Source organism: Homarus americanus, unplaced genomic scaffold (assembly GCF_018991925.1).
Source record: "Homarus americanus isolate GMGI-L3 unplaced genomic scaffold, GMGI_Hamer_2.0 scaffold52806, whole genome shotgun sequence".
Taxonomy (NCBI): domain Eukaryota; kingdom Metazoa; phylum Arthropoda; class Malacostraca; order Decapoda; family Nephropidae; genus Homarus; species Homarus americanus.
The window spans coordinates 6,984,102-7,008,799 of NW_024720773.1; the positions used below are offsets into that span (position 1 = coordinate 6,984,102).

At 40.0% G+C, this 24,698-nt stretch overlaps 2 protein-coding genes across 4 annotated transcripts in view; both read right to left on the reverse strand.

Moving 5' to 3' along the window:
• The window catches only part of LOC121860957 (G-patch domain and KOW motifs-containing protein-like), a 23,673-nt gene extending 21,464 nt beyond the window's left edge, over positions 1–2,209 (reverse strand). Inside the window, exon 1 of one of the 3 annotated variants that reach the window (XM_042358368.1) lies at positions 1,934–2,209. In XM_042358368.1, the coding sequence (XP_042214302.1) occupies positions 1,934–2,079 (146 nt within the window). In that variant the 5' untranslated portion in view covers positions 2,080–2,209. The remainder of the gene's footprint in view (positions 1–1,933) is intronic. The other 2 variants (XM_042358367.1, XM_042358369.1) reach the window with 2 other exon arrangements.
• Positions 2,210–8,314: 6,105 nt separating this feature from the next.
• On the reverse strand, positions 8,315–24,509 carry LOC121861139 (mucin-17-like). Its single transcript, XM_042358705.1, has 10 exons — positions 24,419–24,509; positions 20,778–20,977; positions 17,213–17,447; positions 15,008–17,065; positions 13,923–14,429; positions 13,355–13,563; positions 9,680–12,939; positions 9,501–9,557; positions 9,293–9,355; positions 8,315–8,989 (listed from the first exon to the last, which is right to left on the reverse strand). Exons 2-10 carry the CDS (start codon positions 20,949–20,951, stop codon positions 8,962–8,964), a joined length of 6,591 nt encoding a protein of 2,196 aa, XP_042214639.1. The 5' UTR covers positions 20,952–20,977; positions 24,419–24,509; the 3' UTR covers positions 8,315–8,961.
• Between the last annotated feature and the right edge of the window lie 189 nt (positions 24,510–24,698).

Sequence of the window (24,698 nt, forward strand, 5' to 3'; positions counted from 1 at the left end):
AATTAGCAAACATTTTATCTTTTGTGCAAAATATATGACGTTTACATTCAAAATATTCCCTGTCCTGCAAGGAATCCAGCAATGTCAATTATATTATCCTAACTTTAGTCTGAGGTATTATTTATTACTATACCTTAAAATCTAGTGTTTTCACCCAAACATTTCTCAGAGCGGGAAGAGCCAGCGAGCGTGGGGGGAGGGGGGCAGCTGAGTCCATTATTTGAATGGACATTAACCGGGCGACTGTATTTCTCTTAAATATTAATTGTGTGTGCATACCATCATAAAATTAAGATGTTATTTTTACTACAACGTAGGTATTGTGTCGGAAAAAGTGGAGTTTGGGGGTCGGCCCAGTCTCTATTTCAATTAATCTCATATGTTCTATTATTTCATTTACGCGTTTCTCGTTTTACGCGGGACTCCACGGGTTTAATTGACTGCGTAAATGCAGACTCCACTGTACTGTTCTTCAAATGTTTTACCATACCATTTCCTAACTCCTTCAGTTTGGTTCTAGTTTTGGTTCCAGAACCTAATCTTGTATATCACATATATTCTTTGCTTTACCTTTACTGCATCCAATGTACTGCGCTACAATTCAGGTGCAGACACCATTAGAATCAAAGGCTGTACAAGTAAGACTGTTGCCATTTCAAGCTGATGCAGCCTGCAGTACAAACACCTCTGATTTAACACCAACCTAAACAAGGATAAAAGTATTGAAGCAGTGAAGTTTGGTGCCCAGACATTGTTGTGAGTCGCCGATCAGCTAAGCAAATCATTTTGACTGGTGACGTAACAACCACCGTGTTGCCGATTTGAGGCGCCTCGCCATATGGTCAATTTTGAAGGCTTTTTTCTCAACTTTATGAAATTATTTCGTGGAAATACATTTAAATCAGATTATTTTCATTCCCAGTAACTGTTTCTTAAAATACCTACGACTGTCAACCAGTCTATTCGCTGCATGACCAAAATGATAATACCGGTAAGGTTAGGTAGGTTTCTTTGGTTGGTTAGGTCAGGTTCTATTAGGATCTATGCATTTTTTTTTTTTTTTTAATACTTACAGTCATCCAAAGAACGTCTGTAGAAAAAATTAACAAAACCGAGCAACTCCTTCTGGTGTTAGCTGTCTGCTCCACCCTTACTGTTTCACGAGGTAAGAAAGCTTTTATCTAATATGATAAAATTTTGTCAGTTTGCAGGTAAGGCTGTACCCCTCTCATCAAGCCAGGCCTGGTCTCTGTGAGGCAAGTGCCCTCCCAACCCCATAGACAAATGCAAATGACCCCTTGGGGCCTGGTGGTATTATTATGCAGTTCACATAATTTAAACATTGAGGTATCAATAAGGATAGACAGTATAATTTACTGTTTGGTCCTTCTGGCTTCTCGGTAATTTTTACTTTCGGACAAGAGTCCCTAGGGGTTGACCAATATGATTTTCCTGTGTACTTTGGTGTGTTTTAAATGAATCTGACCTTCATTTTTGGCGGAAGTTGCTAGTTTTTGCCCCCCCCTCGATAATGAGAGAGCCTGGAAAATCGAGGTTTTGGGTGGGGGAAAACACGAAAACTAGTCGTCTACCCTAACCTAACCCAATCCCTAGCTGGTGGCTCTGCCCCCGGACCACCAGTAGGCTTAGCTTAAACTAAACTAACCTATTCATTTCCAACTAATATAAATGGGGTTAAAAAGACTCAAATAATGAGATCTAAATCTTTCAGTAGTTTTGAACTTCGGGGCGCTCCATGGCCGAAAGTACAGTATACCCAAGTTAAAAGTGGAAGGACCAAATATCCGCCACACACAGCCACCGTCTGAGTAGAGAAGAGGCTATTGAGCTGGAGTCACAGGCGTGAGCCTCTTCCAGATCATCATCTGTGAGATCTGTGAGTATAAATTGACAGAAATATTATTATACCAACGTTTTGAGGACATTTTCCTCTATGGACTGAAGAATCTCAGTGGTGTCCTTCACTTCAGGAAGCGCGTCGCTCCTTATTACTGACGGCTGCAGCGACTTCTTCTCTATCTTCCTCGAGAAAGACAACGTGAACTTTTGTGCACTCATCTTACCCAAGACACGAAATATCTGAGTAAAAACTTGAAAGTTCTTAATCGCTGCACCAGCACCAAAATATATAAGAAGACGGAGGGAAGGGGACCTGTATTATAACACCAGACACCTGCCTCCACAACACCGCCATCTCTTGGATAGATTGTAAAGCTTGTCTTGTACAATACTTTTGGCAGCGTCTAGACTAAGATACTCTAGACTATTTTATCTCATTTATCTAAAGACTTTAGGCTAAAGGCCATGCCGAGGGAAGAAGGCCAGTGACCTGTATAGATCTCTCAAGCAATAAGGATGCGTTCATTAGAGTGAAAGCTAGCGATTCATTCTCCAGCCATTGATGATGGGAGATAAACACTTGCTCAAAGCCACAACCTTAGTGTCCTTCCTCTTTCTCGCTTGATTTTTTATATTATTATTATTCTGATAAACAATGAAACATTGGCCAAGGAGCTGCGCTTCTCGACTTTTTCGGTTTAAGGAAAGGGGCCACTGGCAAAAGAAGATGCATGTTTCAAACACATGTCCCTGGTATTTTTGCTCCTCGTCTAAATCTTAAAAAGCTTTAATTGAAGAATTATAATGAAGGTGTTTAAGGAAGAGACTATTGTAGTGGATTTCTCTCCTACAAACGCTGTTTGTCGCCGAGTAGCCGATCCCGTGAAATCCACAGTGTGTGCCTTGTGGTCTAGGTCAACCAGCACCGCCCACGGAGCGGGGGTCAACTACCTACCCACGCCAACCTCCGCTATAAAAGACCTGACCTCGTGGTGAACTCACCCATCCAAGCGCACTCACTCTCTAACCCTCTCTCACCATGAACGGTTGCGTGTTTGATAACGTGGTGCGGATACGTCGACCTGCCCCAAGAAATTAAACCTCCGAGTTCTCAAGAAGTTCTTTGAAACTAATGGGATTGTGGGGGTCACCAAGGTGGAACGACTGAAGCTCCATGGTGACATCAAGATTACCTTCGCCGAGAAGGGTATGCCCGTACAGCCCGCAGAGATCCCAGACATCAACGGCATTCCATTTAAAATGATTGCCTACAAGTGGGGCAACCTGAAGCTGGGAGTAATCTCCCACGCCAAAATTGCCCACGTGGATCAAGCAGAGCTGAGTGAGCTCCTCAAGGGGCAACTCCAAGTTGTGAAGAAGCTGTCCGACACCACTGCCCTCATCGGACACCATACAACCTTACCCAAGGAGGCTCAACTGGCGTGGGTAACTGTTCCAGTCAAGCCCTACTGCAGACCGAAACGCTGTTACAAATGCCAGCACTACGGACACACTGTCAACAAGTGTGAGGCGCAGGAGGACACCTGCTCCCTGTGCGGCAGCCCCAGACACCGCTACACGGTCTGCCCCAACACAGTAAAAAAAATGCGCTGCCTGTGGCGGCCCACACTCCTCCGCCGATCGGACCTACCTGAAATGGGAGGAATGCAGGATAGCCAAGGCGCGACTCGACAAGAAACTGAGCTACAAAGAGGCCCTCCTTGCTGTACGCTCCCAAGACAAGAAAAAACCAGCAGAAAAGAAAAACCAAGAAAAGAAAACACAAGAAAAGACACCCGCCACACAGAATCAAGAACACCACGAAGCCCATGGAGCTGAAGCCCACGTGGTCAACCTCACCGTCTCCGACTTCTTCCACACCTATGAGGACTTAAGACAAGAGGAAGACGAACAACAAGACCCAAACACGAATGAATGGACACTTCAAGAGAGCAAGACGAGGAGGAGAGTTGGAAGAAAATCTACATCATGCTAAGAAGAATACCAAGACATTTCCTCCACACAAGAAAACAACACACACAATCTAGCCGACCAAGCACTGAGAATCCATGGCCCAACCCAACACGCACCTGACGTTAGCCTGACTGTCCTGTCGCCTCCTGGCCGCGTCCGGGCGAGTTGCTGCTGCCTCCAACTTACACTCCCTCACGTAAGCAGTGTTTAGCCACTGCACCTATTCTCTCCTCCTAAAATTCACTTCAATCCCCCCTTTATTCTTCCCCTGAACCTCCTTCCCCCGTCACTAGCATTTCATGTTCATGACCTCTCTCTTCTTCTAGCTACAGCCGCAGCAAGCTACACCACCTCCTCCGCCGCTGCCTGGCGGCTCTCGCTCCCACCGGCGAGCATGGCGACCCACAAGCTGTCCTCCTCTGAGCATCCTCACCAACTAGTTCTCTCTTCTTCTAGCTACAGCCGCAGCAAGCAACACCACCTCCTCCGCCGCTGCCTGGCGGCCCTCGCTCCTGCCGGCGAGCATGGCGACCCACAAGCTGTCCTCCTCTGAGCATCCTCACCAACCAGCTCTCTCTACTCAACGCTTGTAACCATGCTGCCTTCCCAGCACCAAGCTGCATTATACATCCAATACAACATGTTTACAGAGAGCACATTGTGAGCTTCCTTTCTCCATCCCATCCTGAGTGTGAACCCAAACATCCAATACCCCCACAATATCTTCAAATTCCCTGGTTATTTATCTCGGAGACTTACTTATTGTCGGGTGTATCTACAGATCCCCAAACTGTAGCTTACCCAACCAAAGGAACTTAAGAGCCTTAATAGACAATGCAGCGATGCTCAACCCTAGCTACCGCCTTATCATAGGTATAGGGGACTTTATCAACGGCGACATCGACTGGAGAAACGAGATCATGCCAAATATGGGCATATATAAATCACCAGCAACAACCTAAGTAATACTGTATGTTCGTGTTAAGTAACTTTATTGAAAATTTCCCCTGGCCAAGAATATCAGCAGTTAGTCCAGGCTCCATATTTTACCTTTAAAAACGAAGTTTACAACTATACATCATGCAAGCAATGGCTTATACTGTAATTAGACAGCAGAGCAGTCAATCATCTGTGTTGGTTATGCATTTTGTATGATTACTTGATGGATATTTGGGTCATGTGTGCAAGGGTACAGATGAGAGATTTGTATAATTGCCTTGCTTTACTGCAGTACAGTATATGGTAATGACATGCATTTACTGCATTTTTGTTCAGTAACAATTACCGTATATTCAGGGAGATTCAGCAGACTGAAATTACTGGACTTTTCCAGGACAATTTCATAAAAAATCCAGGTACTATACACCTTTTCAGCTGTTACAAGAATTAATATGATATAACGGGTCTTTCATTTCCTAATGTCTATTACCTACACCCGATAAATCTGTTTATGAAACAAAACCATTATGCGCTTGCGAGACCACACTTGGATTACGCAGTTCAGTTCTGGTCACCGTATTACAGAATGGATATAGAATCCTTGGAAAGAAATCAGAGGGGAATGACAAGACTAATCCCGGGCATTAGGAACCTTGAGTACAGAAACAGGTTAAAGCATCTTAATTTGCACTTCCTCGAGAGACGTAGAGTGAGGGGCAATATGATAGAGGTGTATAAATGGATGTCAGGGCTAAACAAAGGTACTCAAACTATACAACCAGCAGCGAACTCGTAACAATGGTTTTAAATTAGACAAATTTAGATTTAGGCGCGAAATAGTAAACATTGGTTTGGAAATAGAGTAGTGGACGAGTGGAACAAGTTACCAAATATCATCATTAACTCGAATATGCTGGATAGCTTCAAACATACTGTAGGTTGGATGGATATATGAGCAATAGGGGTTGGGTGCAAATGGGACTGCCCAGTATGGGCCCGCTGCAGTTTCCTCCATTCTTATGTTCTTAAAGTACCTGTAAAAGAGTGTGAAGCAACATTGGGGCAAAGAGATTATCAACTAAAGGTGGAGTTAAAAAGACAAAAAATACCTTTGATTCCACCCCATCTAACAGTTGGACAGAAGACCCATTCCAGATATGAGAGCAGCACCCAAAGTTAGGACGAATGAATTCCTAATAAAACTGAAGCAACTGCTCATGAGTGAAGTAACTACGGCTTCTGTACAGCATTCCCAGCTTTCAGGCTGAGCATATATATTTTAAAATTTGGCAAAACAATTGCATCCTGAAATGCAAAACCTTTTTGATCACTAAATCACTGAAAGGATTAGTGTTGTCAATAGATAGCCGAAGTCATACCACACTGCAGCCTAGCAACAAGGAGCACTACCAACTGTCAGGATAAATAGTTCCACTTATTCAGCAATAAGATCAATATAATCATAAATTTAATAGAATTATTGGAAAGGCTATTACAGTAGTGTACAGGTATTGTACTTGATTTTTATATGGTGGGTGGGGGGGGTCAACTTATTGGGTCAGTATTGTATACTGTACTTGGCATAAACCTAATCAAATAAAAATCAGACCATGAAAATACTCTAATTACAGTAATAACATATTCCAAGGTTGTCAAATGAAACTCCATTTCCAGGCCCAAAAATAAATCCCAGAAATTTTTAGGTTTTCAAGAAAGATAGCCACCATGATAGGTTCATATTGTAGGAACATTCTGAAATATGATGATACAATGTTCAGTCTTTATAGTCAAAATGCAATCAGACCATGACCAAACGTGTGATCATTCCAAAAGTTAAAGATTTCATAACTCTTACCACTTTGCCTAACTGGTATGTAATACACTTGCTCACCTTTGGACAGTATACCTTTTTTATTAGGTTCTTAGTTTTTGCTACTTGTGATATTGCTGTTAACTGTATGAATTTTAGCAATTAATATTTCACTGTTTTCCCTTAAGGTCCCTACAGCAATGCACTCATTGCTGTAAAAATTTTATTTGTCATAACATTTTAAATATTGATGCTTTTGTCTTTTAGATCTGATGATGAACAATTGTCCGTGTCACCAAATATGTTGCTGTTATTCCAGACATCAGTGGCATTATTCTTCCTACATACACAATTCCCAAGGAGTAAACTTCATCAGTTACATATCTTCTCGCAATATTTGTATGTACAGACAGTCCCCTACCAACGACTGGGATACGTTCCCGGACCGTGATTGTAAGTTAAGGTTAGATTAAAGCACAACCCTGTCGACACTAAACAACAATAATATCCTATACATAACAAATAATGTAAATAGTGATGTTAAACAAAATAGAATTATAAGAATACATAGTGAAAAAAAAGGGATTTTAATTACAAGATTTTGGTATGAATGTATTGGGATCCCATTCATAAGTGTGGATAATTGTAAGTCAGACAGTTGTAACTTGGGGACTGCCTGTATAACAAGGACATCAATAACCTCTGTTCACAGTTGTCAAACTTACTGGTTTTTACACCCTTAGACATATCTCACTGGTCAGAGAAGAAAGAACATTTCTCTCTCTCGGGAGCTCTTAATCATGCTTCTCATCATAACTATATATTTGTATACGTATATATACACTTGTAAATGAAAAACAAACAGCAACGTACTTCAGAAAATTCCCGTCACTTAAAAAGTGACAAATACCATTATGACAATATCACTTAAAGCGATTATTATATAATGTATAACATTGTATACAGTACAGTATATGCACACACTTTAGTACAGTAAAAAGAAATGCACATTGGTCCAGTGATTTTATTTAAGCAACTGAATGTAAGTGATCTGTAAAGTAGATAAAGGATTGTGGCACAAGTAATAATTAAGATAAGGCAAAGGCATCAGTTTTGTTGCTAACAGTCATATATACATCACAATAGATTTTTTGAGTGTTTATAGGATAAAAATTACAAGTGTATGTTAAAAGGAAAGACCAAGTAAAACAGTACAAATGTATTAAAAAAAAAATACAAAATTTGAAGTGGAGACAAAGTATTGAAATTTACTATTTATAGTACAGGTATTAATGAATTAAGTTTGGGGCCTTCCGGTATTAGAAGTGCAAATGCCTAGTACCTGTAATAAATTTTCTTTAATAACAACACAGGGATAGATGATTTTATATATATATATATATATATATATATATATATATATATCATGTTAATTAAAGGCAATATATATATTTCTTTAAAATAAAAAAACTGAAATTTAAAGCAGGAGTCTCCCAAAAACATGTACAGTGGGGTATGCTATAACGAATCTAATTGGTTCTAGAACCTTGTTCGTTATGGCATTTGTTCGTTATAGGATTAATACGTTCCAGGCCCCCAAATACAACCATTTAACACTGAAAAATATAATATAAAATTGTAAAAAAGTGCATAAATATGCATCTAAACCCCTGAAATAAAGAGTATCATTAATACTTGTAATAAAAAAAAAAAAAAATTAATTTTTTTTAAATAATGTTCATTGTAGGAGTTTCGTTAGTTATAGCATTCTCAATTTTATAGGTAAAACCGTTCGTTATAGGAATATTCGTAGTAGGATCCATTCGTTATAGCATACCCCACTGTACTGATTTGATGCAATAAACCTTATTTCCTTTAAAAGTTACTGGTTTTGGCTTGATGATAACATTCTTATATCAAATATTTAATTTATGCTATCTACAGTACATGCACTTAATTATTTTTTGTCTCTCGACATTACTAAACTTAAAATACAAAACCCCCAAAATTATTTATTCTTGCACTTTTTCATACAGTACTAACATTCAATTCAAATAAAAAAACAGCAAAAAGAACCAGTGACCTCACACAAGCAGATATTTTTTCACCTCTGCCAGTTAAGTTTTACTTGTCAACAACAAAATTACTTCTCTAAATAACTAAGCTTAACTTTTATTTCTTATACAGTACTGTATACCATTTAAAACTAACCTACAAAATAAAATTATTAAGCCCATTCTTTGAAATACAATACAGTATATACAAATGCACAGAAGAAAACAGAATTCAGACAGAAAATGAAGAATTCCAATCACACATTATAAATAATGTAGCCAGGTACTTATGAAAGCATTGTACTCTTTGCTGACAGCAGCAGCTTACTTTCGAGAACGAGTCCGTCTCATCCTGCAAAGAGAAGTTAAACTCGGTCAATTGATATAGTGTACAAATTCTTCAATCCTTTGAACTAATATGGTTCTGACACCACACCTCACCTCAGTAAACTTTCTACAGTCTAGAAAATCCCATTAGAATTTGATGTAGCACAAATTGGTTATCACCAACAATACTGGTAAACAGCACTGCCTCACTTCAAGCACATATTAACAAAATGGCTCAGTTGCACATCCCTGTGTTAACCAGACTGTAAAACTCTGCTAGAAAATTGAGTACAATAGGCTTTCACAAACCTTAAAAAATATTACTTACTCAGTCACAGCCACTGGTTTTGTATTTTTAAGTCTTGACCTTGTGACAGGTGTAGTTTCCAACCTGTTGATAGAATACAACAATGAGATTCATAAATATATAATAAATAATGTTAACATGACAGATTGTGGCTTACAAATAATTTTCACTCAAAAAACCGTAGAATGAGGTTTCACAACAGCTTGAAAAATCAGTCATTGTTACTTACTCAGACTCCTTTTCCATGAGTTTACGTCTTGACCGTGTGATTGGTGTGGTGTCCACCCTGTTGAAATGAAAAAGAAATGAGATTTACATAGCAAAATCCTTTGATAGCAACTAATTTATTTCAAATATCTGAGAATAACCAAAGAAGCATTTCAAAAGCAATTAAAAGCACAAACTTACTCATCTGTTGTCACAACAGCTCTTCGTTTACGCTTAGGTGTTTCCACAGGTGTATTGTCATTTTTGCTGCTTGTCTTATGTTCAGTCACTTCATGCCCATTGTCTTCATTCTTCTGGGACTTGTTCTTGTTGGCTTTAGATGATGACTTCACAATTTCTTCCAGTGTAGTTTTATCATCACTCTCTGTATCTTTTGATGCAAGGTCAATTTCTTCCTGCACAATGTCCAGAGCCACTACTACTTCTTGTGTTGTCTGGGCATTTGATTTAACAACTCTTTTCCTTCTAGTGAGTGGAAGTTCTGGCACTGGTTCTTCTAGTATTTTGTGGCCCCGTGTGCGCCCCCTGCGTGTAGTTCGCACTCCTTGCTCATCTGATGAGCCAGATGTACTTTTATTTTTATCCTGTGGACTGGGTGACCTTTTATTATTATCCAATTCTCCTTTGGTTGAGAGTATTTCAAGTTCGGTCACAGCCTTCCTCCTCCTGCTTCTCACAGATACTCTATCTTCCTCTGGTGCCTGCTCAGCTCGGGAGCCTACCTCTGTTTTTTTTACTCCACCTCGTGCCCTGGTCTTTCTCATCTTTGGAGCTGTAGGTTCAGGAGTTTCTAAGATGATGCCTGAATCTACCTTTACTGCTTCAGTATTATCGTCACACTTTAGTTGAACCTTTGTTGAGGAATTACTCACTACAACTGCCTTCCTTCTCCCCCGGCTGCTTCGAATTGGGATTTCTACCTTTGTCTCTTCATCTTGAGGAAGAGAATCCACCGGGTTTCTTCTCTCCTGAGTTGAAGCAGATGCTTCAGGCATTAGTTCCCCTCCCTCGTCATCCTGTGTTTTATCCAATGACACGCTTCTTACTGTTTCTGGCACAACCAGCAAAGCCTGTTTGGTAGACTTCTTCACAACATCCGTTTTTGTTTGGATTCTCTTTCTACTCTGAGATTTGGCCTGTCTACGATTTCGTGTTCTGGTCGGCAGTAAATCTGGCAAGCCATCCTCTGTGACTTCCTTTATCTTAGAAGATTCTTCCATTGATTCTATGTCAATGGTAGATTCATCTTGAACCTGAACGGGACCTGCCTTATTTATCATGTCCATGTCTTGAGTTTCCTCCTTGCTGATCTTTCGACTCTTCCCCGATTTTTTCTTTGTCACAGGGTTTTCATCTGATAAACGGACATCTTTCTTTGATCTCAAACTACGTTTTGGTACAACGGGAGACGCTTCAATTAACTCCAGTACACAAGCGGCAATATGATTAGGAGAACTGTCAGTATTTTTATCCACCCCCTTTCGTGATCTTCCACGCCTAACAGGTATATTGGTCTCTTGTACATCAACCTTGGCGTTTCTCTTAGATCTCCGAGGTGTGATATCTCCACCTTCTATCTCCTTATTTATTACATCCATTATTTCTTTGACTCCTGCAGGCGGGATGTTTTCAGATGGAGAGCTTGTGGCTGGGGTAATAACCTTTGGAGAGCTACGCAGCTTCCTACCAGAACCTGGAGTAGAGGACTGTTGTACCAATTCAACAACTTTGCTTATTACCATGTTGGTATGATCTGATAGTGGTGTCTTCAAAAGCTGGTCCAGTCCCTCAAAATCTACTTCAAGAGATTTATTAAGAACTTTGGGTGTTCTCATCAATGCTCTAATTCCATGAACATTTGTATAATCAGCCTCTGGCGAATTTACAGGTGTGTGTGGTGTAACAAGAAGTTTTTTCGCACCTGCCACATTAGTATAATCTGATAAGGGACTTGCCTCCCTTTGTCTTGGCGTTGTAAGGAGTTTCTTCAATCCACCTGGTTCACAATAATCTGCAAAAATTTCCTGGTTTTCTGGGTTTCTCCTTGGAGACCTGAAGAGTTTCTGAAGACCCTGAATTTCAGTATAATCACAAATAGGCTCCAATTCATTTGTGTGGTTTGGTGTTCTTAGCAGCCTCTTCATTCCAGCAACATTAGTGTAATCTGCTGTAACTGGAGGTGGAGATGTTGCTTTAGGGGTTTTCATAATCCCTTTCACACCAGCAACATTTGTATAATCTGCTTTTGGACTTTCTGGAGAGAGTCCTGGAGTACGGAGTATCTTTCTTATTCCAGTGATGTGGGAATCGTCAACTTTATGTTTCATAACTGACACTTTTGGAGTCTTCATTAGTTTTCTGACTCCAGCAACATCTGTATAGTCTGGTTTTGGAGTATCAGAAGTCACATTAGGAGTTTTTAAAAGCTTCTTTATACCAGAAACATGGGTATAATCTGCCTTAGGACTTTCTGTTAAAGGTTTTGGAGTTCGGAGTATTTTTCTTATTCCTAAAATATGTGCATCTTCTGCTTGGTGCCTAGGAACAGCTGCTTTTGCTGTTTTCATTAGTTTCCTTACACCTATTACATCTGTGTAATTAGCCTTTGGACTCTCTGACAATGGCCTTTGAGTTCCAAGCTGCATACCATCTTCAGCTATTGCTTCTGCATCAACAGAATCATTGTCACAAGGCGTTTCGTATATAGTTGTAATACCGCTAAGTTCTCTGTAATCAACCTTGGGTGTTGAAGCTGCAGCTCTTGGAGTACGAAGTAATCTCTTTGCTTCAGGGACACTGTTGCTATTTTCTTCATTTGTCTTTGGAGATGAATGGTTAGATCTTGTACTCACTGGTGAAACAAAATCAACCTGAGAAACTTCAGGTGTTTGGGCATTTTCAAAATCAAAAGTAGTTGCATCAGAGTCTAATTGCAAAACTTCTGGAGACAGTACCATTGACTTGCCACTTCTGAGCAAACGCTCTGGAGTCTTACTAGAAATGACAGGAGTGGCAAGAGGGGATATGAATTTATCCTCTGTTACATTTGGAGTCTCAACCGAAGAAAAATCAAAGTTGGTCATGTTAGTAAAAGATGTTGAAGTGCTGATTCGTGACAAAGATCTTCGGCTAGTAGATTGAGGAATGTGGTTCATTCTAGCTGGTGTGGTTGGGGACTCGCTCAAGGATTTCATTAATTCAACAGCCACATGCTTTTCCCCTTGAACCTCTGGACTAGCCATTAGTACATCTAATCCTTCCAGGTTTTCATTATATCCAGTGCTACTGCTACCGCCTATTGAACCAGCTTTTAGTAGACCCTTGCGACCCTTCCGAAATAGTTTTGGAGTCTTGCTAGTTTTCTTGTGGATGAATATTGGGGCGGGAGAGTTAGCATGGCCCATTGTCATCTTTCCAAACTCAAAACTTTTTGGTACCTCCTGGAGAAAGACAGTCCTCATTAGAACTTGGATATTTTAAAATTAACATACACAGAAATGAACCTGAAAATGCACTATATTTCATACTGGATAATGATCACCAGGTTCAAAAACGGTACAAAGACAAATGCAAAAAATATTAAATGAGCAATTAAAATGATGCCAAGATGGTGACAACAGCTATTCATTTAAGAAAAATTATGAAGTAAAAAACAAAATAAAATATCTAAGCACTTAACATCTTTCTGCACAAATGTGGATTTCCTCAGGATCTCACCTCAGTGTTAGTGAGAGCTTGTGAGGATACGACAAGAAAAATTAAAGTGAACATGAACAAATGTGCAGTGACGAAATTTGGCGGAGTTAACAAGTGAAACGGGTAAAGACAGAAATGGTAAGAACATCCAAAACCTACCGTAGAAAACATATTTTCAGGCATTTTTGCTGCTCCCGTAGTAGACTTTCTCTTGGACCTCGCAATTCTAGCTCTCGGTACCACCTGCTTTGTGCGCTCCGCCCTGGAGGCCGGTATACCATTAGTCATGAGACCCTTTTTCAATGCATCGGCAAATGATTTCTTTGGGTTTGCTGGTGTTTTACTCTTGGGAGTTCTGGTCTTACGTTCTGTAAAGACAGGTTACAACAAATCCATATATCAACTATCTTCAACATCAGTTTCATATGTGAATTTTTACACTGTTAATGTATACAGTACATATATTGTACTGTACTCTGTGTTCTTAAACTCTGCTTTGTTGTTATTTTAATGTAGGTACAGCAGGGCCTTACCATGTGGGGGTTATGTTTAGTAACATCTCTCATAATAATAAACTATGAAAAAATTCTATCTTGACAGTTTCCATACACTTTCCTTATTCTTCACCTTGGAGCAATCAAAAAATACACCACACTTGAAGCAAGCATAATCCTCCCCCCAAAAAGAAAAAATGCCTTAACACAGAAGCATATAATGCAATAATTACCTGATTTTGGAGTAGCAGCTCCCATTCTTATTTTCTTGGATATATGTGGCTGTGGGATCAAGCTTGCTTTTCTCTTTGCACCCCGTGGTGACTTAACTAGAGAATTCCCTGTAGTGTCTGCTGGACTCTTTTGAACGGTTAGTGTCTTTGTAGGAGTTGCCAGCCGTCTTCGTACACTTTTGGGTGTAACTGCAACCCGAGTCATCATCCTGGGAGATGACGCAGGTGATTCAGCCTTCCTGGGAGATGACGCAGGTGATTCAGCCTTCCTGGGAGATGACACAGGTGATTCAGCCTTCCTGGGAGATGACGCAGGTGATTCAGCCTTCCTGGGAGATGACGCAGGTGATTCAGCCTTCCTGGGAGATGACACAGGTGATTCAGCCTTCCTGGGAGATGACACAGGTGATTCAACCTTCCTAGGAGATGACGCAGGCGATTCAGCCTTCCTGGGAGATGACACAGGCGATTCATTCCAGCCTTCCTGGGAGATGACACAAGTGATTCAGCCTTCCTGGGAGATGGCCGAGGTGATTCAGCCTTCCTGGGAGATGACGATTCAGCCTTCTGGGAGATGATTCAGCCTTCCTGGGAGATGGCGCAGGTGATTCAGCCTTCCTGGAGATGTGATTCAGCATGAGACAATTCAGCCTTCCTGGGAGATGGCGCGGGTGATTCAGCCTTCCTGATTCAGCCTTCCTGGGAGATGACGAGGCGATTCAGCCTTCTGGGAGATAGGTGCCTTCCTGGGAGATGAGGCGATTCAGCCTTCCTGGGAGATGACGGGTGATTCCAGCCTTCCGGAGATCGATTCAGCCTTCCTGGGAGATGGACGAGGCGATTCAGCCTTCCTGGGAGATGACACAGGCAATTCAGCCTTCCTGGGAGATGACACAGGTGAGTCAGCCTTCCTGGGAGATGACACAGAGCAATTCAGCCTTCCTGGGAGATGGCGCGAGCGATTCAGCCTTCCTGGGAGATGACACAGGCAATTCAGCCATCCTGGGAGATGACACAGTTGATTCAGCCTTCCGGGAGATGACACAGTTGATTCAGCCTTTCCTGGGAGATGACAGTGATTCAGCCTTCCTGGGAGATGACACAGAATGATTCAGCCTTCCTGGGAGATGACACAAGTGAGTCAGCCTTCCTGGGAGATGACACAGGTGATTTAGCCTTCCTTGGAGATGACACAAGTGAGTCAGCCTTCCTGGGAGATGACACAGGTGATTTAGCCTTCCTGGGAGATGACACAAGTGAGTCAGCCTTCCTGAGAGATGACACAGGTGAATCAGCCTTCCCGGGAGATGACACAGGTGAATCAGCCTTCCTGGGAGATGACACAAGTGAGTCAGCCTTTCTGGGAGATGATACAGGTGAATCAGCCTTCCCGGGAGATGACACAAGTGAGTCAGCCTTTCTGGGAGATGATACAGGTGATTCAGCCTTCCCGGTAGATGACACAAGTGATTCAGCCTTCCAGGGAGATGACACAAGTGATTGAACCTTCCTGGGAGATGACACAAGCGAGTCAGCCTTCCCGGGAGATGACACAGGTGATTCAGCCTTCCAGGGAGATGACACAAGTGAGTCAGCCTTTCTGGGAGATGATACAGGTGAATCAGCCTTCCCGGGAGATGACACAAGTGAGTCAGCCTTTCTGGGAGATGACACAGGTGATTCAGTCTTCCCGGGAGATGACACAAGCGAGTCAGTCTTCCCGGGAGATGACACAGGTGATTCAGTCTTCCCGGGAGATGACACAAGTGAGTCAGCCTTTCTGGGAGATGACACAGGTGAGGCTATTTTCTTTGGGGATAATTTCTCTTTAGGACTAACTCTGAATGGTGTTACCCTTCTCAGAAATGCTTTGGGTGTTGTTGCTTTCTTAGGGGTAAGTTTAGATGATATTACTTTCTTGGGGGTAGCTTTCGGTGATGCTACTTTCTTGGGAGTAGCCTTGGGAGATGTGACTTTCTTGGGAGTAGTTTTGGGTGATGCTACTTTCTTGGGGGTAGCTTTGGGCGAGGTTATTTTCTTGGGGGTAGCTTTGGGTGACGCTACTTTCCTGGGAGTAACTTTGAATGATGCCACTTTCTTGGGGGTAGCTTTGGGTGATGTTACTTTCTTGGGGGTAGCTTTGGGTGATGCTACTTTCTTGGGAGTAGCTTTGGGCGAGGTTATTTTCTTGGGAGTAGCTTTGGGTGATGTTACTTTCTTGGGGGAAACCTTCGGGGACGATAGTTTCTTGGGGGTAACTTTTGCTTTCACGTAAGAAGTTTTAGGTGATGCTCTCTCCTTGGATGAAGATTCAGGTGTTAGTGAAGTCTTGGGAGGAGTATTGTCTCTTGTCACTTTCTTTGGAGAAATGTTGAGTATATCATCATCATAGGACATTTCATTCTCAGAGGTTGAGGGGAATTTTGCCAGCATTTCGGGAGTTTTAGACCTTGATTCATCTTGGGCAGAACGCTTACTGGGCGTCTCCAAGGCTTGGGGTGAAGCTGCTGGGGAATTAACTTTTAAGAGAGCACAATTTTGAGGAGAGTCTGGTTCTTGGGATTTGAAGGTTACTGAAACTACATTGAGATTCATCTTGGCACGGAGGCTCTTGGGAGATACCAACTTAGAAGTTTCATCTCTTGATTTTTCAGGCAAATTTTTCAGCGGACCTCTATCCTTTGTGGGACTATTTGCCACTGGTTCAAGTTTTGGAAAAGGTTTCTGATTTGGAGAATCATCTTTAGAATTTTGAATGTTTGAAGATTCCTCATTGATCGTCTTTGGAAAAAGAAGTCCAAGACTACGCGCTAAGTATGGTTTTACTGGTGTGGGACTACGTCTCCGCAAGAGGCTCTTGGTTGGGGTATCAATTCCACTTTCTTCTGCAATACAAACATTAAGTGGAGCAATAGATATGCGTTTTGATTTTCGGCTAGGACTTGCTTGAGGAGTATCTGAGAAATTTAACAAAGTACGGGTATTAGGCTTCTCTCCCTTGCTGATTGGTGTGTCAGGAGGTAACAGTTGAGAAAAATGCTCTGGATTGAGCTGTGGGCCAAATGAGACCCTCTTCCTCTTTGAATCGGGCAACTCTTCAAAATCTTCATCTGAATTTTTACGCTTTTCCCCATCAGATAGACCTGCAAACAGATAGTCCTAGCTCAGCAATATAACAATTGTTTTAATAATTGCACAAACATAGTAATCAAATATATATTGTTTCATTTGGATAAATATTACAATAAAGTGAACAAAACTAATTCTGCAACTGACTATACAGTACTTACTGCCACTTAGGTTATGATTACTGATAGGAGACTTGAGATTGGGAGACAATATCTTGTAATCTTGCAGCTGATTGGTGGAAACAGCAAGGATGGAACCTTCTGGATATTCCCATCTAAATTGCCTTTCTGACACAGTGATAATATCTTTGTGCCTCAAAACACTAATCTCATCTGCAGCCAAGGGAGAGTCATTCAGGAGTGTAGACAGTGTTTGGCTAAGATTTGTAACATATGCCTGAAAACAAAATAAAAATATCAAAATATACAGTATACAGCATTGAACATAGGGTATAAATATAAGATACTGTATATCCAAGGTAATCTATAGACATAATGGTATACAGTATAACCTCATACTAAACTAGCCAACCCCTTCTTTCCATTCACAGTAATTCATTAGATATGATACTCCCCATTGAGTAAAAATTGCAACCTGAAGAAGAAAAAGGTGGGAGTATGTCCCAATAGTCCCATTCATGAGGTACCTGCTTATCATACCTCAAAAACCAGAAACTGCAATCTCTTAATACTCGGGTGTTAGCATACGGGAATAGCTCGCTATTTGCAATTGATGTTTTAACACCCCTATATGATATTTGCAAATTACAACAACTTACAGCAATATTTCAGACTGTTCTCTCATATGTCACTGTAAGGCCCACTTCACACGAGCATGTTTTTTCTATGCAGTTTAGAAATGAATGAAGTTCAGTGAGCCCATTCACACGGAGCATGCACGTGAGATACTCACCCCATGCCTGTACCTGTATGTATACTGTACTTCCAAACTGCAGCGTGAAAAAACACAGCGTTCTAAAATTTTTCATATGGTAATGGAGTACAGACCAGTGAGTTTAAATGTCTACACCCATTTACAAGTCATACATACATACATACATACATACATACACACACACACACACACACACACACACACACACACACACACACACACACACACTCACTAACTTGCACACAGTGTTCATTTTCATTGTTTTTATGTTATCGTTGTTATTTTAATGCATTACAGGCAGTCCCCGGGTTACAAACGAGTTCCATTCCTGGGGGCATTCTCAAGTAAAAAAATTTACGCAAGTCGAAATGACAAAATACAGTACAGTAAATGAAAGTAAAAATATCAGTCATCTGGTAAATAAAATACTGTAAATTTAAAGTTTAACCCCGTTCACATTGCTGGATGTTTGTAACCCAGGGACTGCCTGTATATGACGTGTACCTATATATCGAAAAATGTGATGCTATAAAATTAGAAATATGAAGAGTATAAGTGTGTATTTATGTGCAGTGAACATGTATGGACTTGGCAAGTCACCAAGCTAAACTGTTCCTGTAGCTACAGCACATCCCCCTAGCCTCCTCCCCACAAGGCCAAGCTGTTATTATTATCATCTTTCAGTTAGTAATATTGGGCAGATATGATTTTTTGGTAATGATGCAGTTTACAGCAACCACAGAATTACGGAAACTCACTACACTCAATCAATAGAACTATTTTACTATAATCATTTTCTTATATTACACTTCCATCGCAAATCAATAATAAGATAGTTATTGAATTTTAAAAAGAATAAAATCAGAGCACCCGTTGTCCCTACGATGTTGCTCAAATTGTTTGAGTTCGTACGTTCGCTTACCTTCCGCGCATGTGTCGGGGGACAGCCGTCAATCAAATCGGGGCTGGCCGCAACCAATCAAATCTAGGGCAGGGGGCGGCAGTCAATAACAATAATAAAAACTTTGATTCAACCAATTAGCGTTTAATATTCAGCGTGGGTGCTAGGATGCGGGACATTTATCATCACCTGCAACATGGAGACATTATGTGCTGGATAGGATTTCGTTAATGGAAGTTTTTTGTGTATTTCAATCTAAAAATAAGGAAACTTCAGAGAACAGAGGAACACACGATGCAATCTGGTCTATGACTCAGACTCGGAGTAAGGTAAGAAATACTCTAACGGCTACAGTATTTATATTCTCATGGAGGCTGACCACGCGACTTTAGGGTTATTACATAGCATTTTGGGGTCCAGGGTAGGGGGTTAGGTAAAGTTTAGTTTGGTTCTATGGTACAAGTTAGTAGACACAGAGTACCATGAATTCAGAACACGCAATCGATAGAACTATTATGGGGGGGGGGGGGCTAAATCACAAATGAGCGATTTCCGACAAAAACGAAGGTCAAATTTGAACTAATTACATCAAAACCCACTTTTTTTCTCCAAATTCCATGGTTACTGTAATATGCATTTACCAATTTTTTCTTGTTACATGCACACCCAATTGTTCATACATAATGTGCAAAATACTAATAAAATAAATGGTTATCGTAAGGTCAAAAACATTTCTTACGTCCGCAGGAGTTAACGTGCGGTGTCTGGAATAGCAGGCTAAGCCGTATACTGTGTTATTGTATTTTTAACTCATAACATCAGGTACGTATGCACAATTTTCTTCTTTTTTTACCCCAATTGCCATAAAGTAAAAAACATAAAGGCATAAGCATTTCTTACGTGCACGGCAGTTAGCATGAGGATCTCAGCTGCTCCAATCTTCCGTGTCCTGCATATAGTGAAACAATTGCCAACCGGCTGAGGTATTTTTTTATTTATTTATTCCACACATTTGCTGGTACTGTACGGTACTACAGTATACAAGTGACCTTGGTCCCAAACAGTGCACTACTGCAAATATCATGAGACCAAGTCCTGGATTTGGCTGTACTAAAAAAATTTCAGCAGTCATTGTAAGTGTTATAGTAGTCATCTAACAATAGTAGTAACATTGATGAGATATTAGTACATTTTTATTTATGTATACTGTATTGCTGCATTTGTGGCCATATTTTCTTTTTTACACTATTACACCCTTAATCTATGGTGAAAAAGCTACAAAATTAGACCAACACTGCATTTTTCCAAGGTGAAAACCTTTGACTCAGATTTTTTTTTTAAAGTGTAGACTCGTCACTGTCTTACCCAATCCCTTTAATTGTCCTCTGCAGTAATCAAACACTACCAAGAACCCCAAGAAAAGTTATTTAATTACTGGCAACTCCTTGTGTGACACTCTTCTTATATCACTGATATCAGTTTCTGGTGGCCAACATCTGGAGTGTAATCCAAAATAGTGGGCCAAATAATTTGTCAGTGCATTGTTCTATTACTGGGTCAAATGTTGCAATGTTTCAATGTCTTTCAGGATATTACAATTTAAAGTATTCTCCCCATTAGCCAGAATCGCTGATCCCAGAAACTTAAAATTTCTCAGAATTTTTTTAGCATTCCAAGAAAAATCCCCCCATTCCAGGCATTTGAATAAATTTCCAAGAGATTGCATAGTATGCCGACTCTACAGTACAGGATGTGTATGACACTATGTTTGGAATGTTTTGGGTGGGATGTAAAGAATTGCAGGAAGTTTTGACAAACTTGTATAAGAATGTGCGAGATCCCAATCAAAATGTTATAAACACAAAACTAATAAATCCCCAATGCTCTAAGGTTACAACATGCAGTACCAGTATATACACTACAATACCAACCTTTCCACTTGGGTCCACATCAACCTGGCAGTGTAGCCTTGATACACTGCATAGCTGAACCCTAATGTCACAGTCCTGATTGCGACCAATGATACAACTTGTGTTGGTAAGTGGGAATGGAGTACCATCTGCCCCACTTCGTTTAATCACTACGATGTATCCCAGTATCTTCATGGTGATGCTAATTCACCTGTAGTTACCTGCAAGTCAATAAATTTTAAGAATCAATCAATCAGTATATATATATATATATATATATATATATATATATATATATATATATATATATATATATATATATATATATATATATATATATATATATATATATATATATATATATACATATATATATATATATATTAAAATAAGCATTTTTTCACAATAAGGATATTGGTTAAAAGTATCCCAATGGAGGGGAACCTGCAAAAGCTATTGTAGTGGACGTCTCCCCTACAACTGCCTACATCTGCGTAGTCACAGCCACCACCTGCTACCGCCTTCCCTAGCAACCAACCAGATGTTACCGTATCTTAGCAACAGAACTAGTCACCGGCGACTTTCTGGGTTTTCCCAACATGACTCCGCCGCTGCCTGGCTGCCTTCGCTTCTCCTCGCCTGCCCGGCGGTCCTCGCTCCCGCCAGCGAGCATGGCGACCCACCAGCTGTCCTTCTCTGAGCTTCCTCACCAACCAACTCTCATTCTGCCCATCTTCCTGAATAAGCACCTCCAGCACCAGACTGTCTATCATATAACTTATATTATATAAGAAAACCACATTAGAGTTTCCTTCCATCCTGAGTGCTAGACAACATTAATATCTCGATACCCCTACACTATACTGTATAGGCTATACTGTTAACCTAGCAAATATTCATTATTGCATGCTTCTGTCGGACTCATAGAAGTGAAATTTAGAGTGGGTAGAAGGAAAAGAAGTACAGTAAGCACCGTTGCTGACATATGACAAGACTTAACTTCATACGCACAGTATCTGGTACTGCTTCATTATACAATTCATCACCCATAAAATAAATCAAGGTAATCTACTAAGGACAGTTTGGTTCATTTTATGAATGATAAATTATAAAACATAAAGTAACATTTTCTGATATCCTGAAAAATTCTCGACTCTCTGAATGTTAACAAAGGCACTATTAATTTTACACCCATTAAATACAAGATTATTGGACAAACTCCTATTATGGGAAAGTTTTGAAAATTCCATGACGAAAACTTCTGGATTTGGATCAATGCACTCAGCAAAATACACACCATACTTAAGCCTCAAAGACAGCACCACTGAAATACTTACTAGTAAAAATATTGGTTTAAAACATTTCTACAATATTAAATTTATTTTAGTGTTTCAACAATTCAGAATAATTACTTACAGGTAAATCTTTAAATAACGTTTCAATAACTCAACCACCGTCCTCCAGTCTAAACTTTCCCGGGCTGTTTTTACAAATCCTCCAAGGTTTCCAATCTATCTCCCTGGGATCTTGTTTTTAATTTCATCCATACACCCGTCTCTGCCTTTCCCTGGCCCTCCTCCCCTCAACTTTGCCCATTAACATGTGTTATCCCCAATTATATGACCAAAGTATCCAATTTTTCCTTTTCTGTACAATTCAAGTATTTCGCTTATGTTTTTGCTAATCTTAGTACTTCTCCATTTGTTTTTTGTCAGTTCAGTATAAATATCTGAATACCTATAAAAAATTTGATGCTTAAATATAAATGCTTTAAGTGTTTTTGTAGGAAATGCCGTTTTAAACATTGCAGTAATCCAGTTTAAATATTTCTTTACACGAAAGACAATTTCAACTACGATGATTACAGTTTCAGATGTTTCAATAAATAGGTAACTTACGTTTTGCCAACTATCAACGAAAAGTTAAATGCATCAATAGTTAGACAATTTATTTCAATACTAAGATAAATCGTTGAACTGTTTTAACAACCAGGATTAAACATCTAATTGTTTCACCAAGATGAATCTCTAATGTTAATAGTATACAGTACTGCGATACTGAAAAAATATTGTCCAGCCAATGTGACATTACAATAACTAACCATGGTTTAAACGCTACAGGAATGAATGTAAATAGCCAAACCATTGTTAACACCTAGATACATAATTTTAAATGTTACAAAAAACTAGGGAGCGACTAATTACCCAAATGAAGCCGCAATGAAGTCAAATAATGGTCCTACATGAATAAATCGGACTGCCAATCACTTCTCGACTGGTATTTGGTGTCACGAAGTCACAAAAAATTGGTAAACTTAATTTAATCTGAGTTAATAGATCGAGTACATGTACCTAACCTAACCAAACTCAGATTAAATTAAGTTTACCAATTTTTTGTGACTTTATGACACCAAATACTAATCGAGAAGTGATTCACAGCCCGATTTATTCATGTAGGACCATTATTTGACTTCATTGCGGCTTCATTTGGATAATTAGTCGTACCGAAAAACTACGTCCATAGTGCCTCAAGAATCAGTGGTAACAATAAGCGTGGTCAGTGGTGGAGTTAATACTGCATGTGGCAGTCGCTCAAGAGGATCAAAGGCGCCACTTGCAGAATCTCAGTCACACTAACACACGAAGGGGAACAGTAATATTAAGTAGCTCTCTAGACTCCTGTACAATTACAAAATATACATTAATTAGGTCATGACATTCTCGAGTCCTTTAAACATGAGAACGGCAAAAGGAGTTCCCCCCGCCGTCAGAACACCACGAACTTGGCGGGTGAATGCCTTCGTACAAATAGAAACGAGTTTATTTTTTATGTACAATAGCTTCAGTAATAATTTTGTCCATTCATAAAGTAAAATAACAAGGTAGCTCTCACATGAAGGATAAACATTATATAGCGTGAATTATCTCGGCTCATAGGTTTTTGTGAGGTCACCGAGATATTCCAGTGATGTCGGACGCGGCCAGATTGCGTAGGCTAGGATGCCATTGACTCCACACCACCAGCCTCCTCCACCCCCACCACCCCACGCCCGGCCACACACACACGCCTCTTTGCTTTCAACTTCATAAATAATCAAGATGATCATTAAAAGTGCTCTCGGGTATAATGGTTATACGAAAAATCATTAAAATCATTATGGCGGGGCTCAACGCTACTCGTACAGTACACATTAATGATGATAACTCGAATTTTTACACTATAACTGACAACCTGCTTCCTGTGACAATACATTCGCACACAAAATATGTATAATCCAAGTAAATAAGGAAGGTTATACATATACAGGTTAAAAACACTTATAAAAACGATTATCAACAAAATTTCAAATTTCGTCGAGTTGCCACACAAGTTACAAACACTTATTATTTTCATTCACCCCGCAGCTTCACTAGGTCAAGGTTTCATCTGTGTAAAATATAACATAATGGAGGATGATCACGGATTCTAGATATAAATGTTAGCTAGAAAATTGAGATAAGACGCACATTTGACAATACCTTGTGGCAGTCCACTTAAATTCAACTGTCATATGTCCACACTAAAACTTATACACCACCTACTTCAAACACAAAGAATTAACACCTGTATATACTATAAATTTCTACAATTCCGTCAAATAAACCTTCTAGAAGTTAACTTACCATCTGCAAAAAAAAAGTATGTTAAATATAAGGAGCCTCGACCAGCACCTCCTCACCGCCTCATTGTCACACACAAACTGAAGACATGGCGCGGTACACATTCAAACTAGCCGCTTAACCGCCCGCCTCGACAACTAGTACCTCGCACAGTTTTAAAACAACCCCTAACACACAAACTATCAAAATAGAATACATCCTACATAAACATATTTCCTCAAATTTAACAACAAACACATTCCAAATACCTCCAAGAGGACAGCAACCGATACTTTATCTCAAT

Bases quoted from the DNA above. Each gene is read 5' to 3' on its own strand.
- LOC121861139 (XM_042358705.1), bottom strand. From the start codon at position 20,951: ATGAAGATACTGGGATACATCGTAGTGATTAAACGAAGTGGGGCAGAT. The intron at 17,066-17,212 runs GTAAGTACTGTA...ATCTGTTTGCAG, and splicing joins TAATCATAACCTAAGTGGCA to GTCTATCTGATGGGGAAAAG. The intron at 13,564-13,922 runs GTAATTATTGCA...CTGTCTTTACAG, and splicing joins AGCTGCTACTCCAAAATCAG to AACGTAAGACCAGAACTCCC.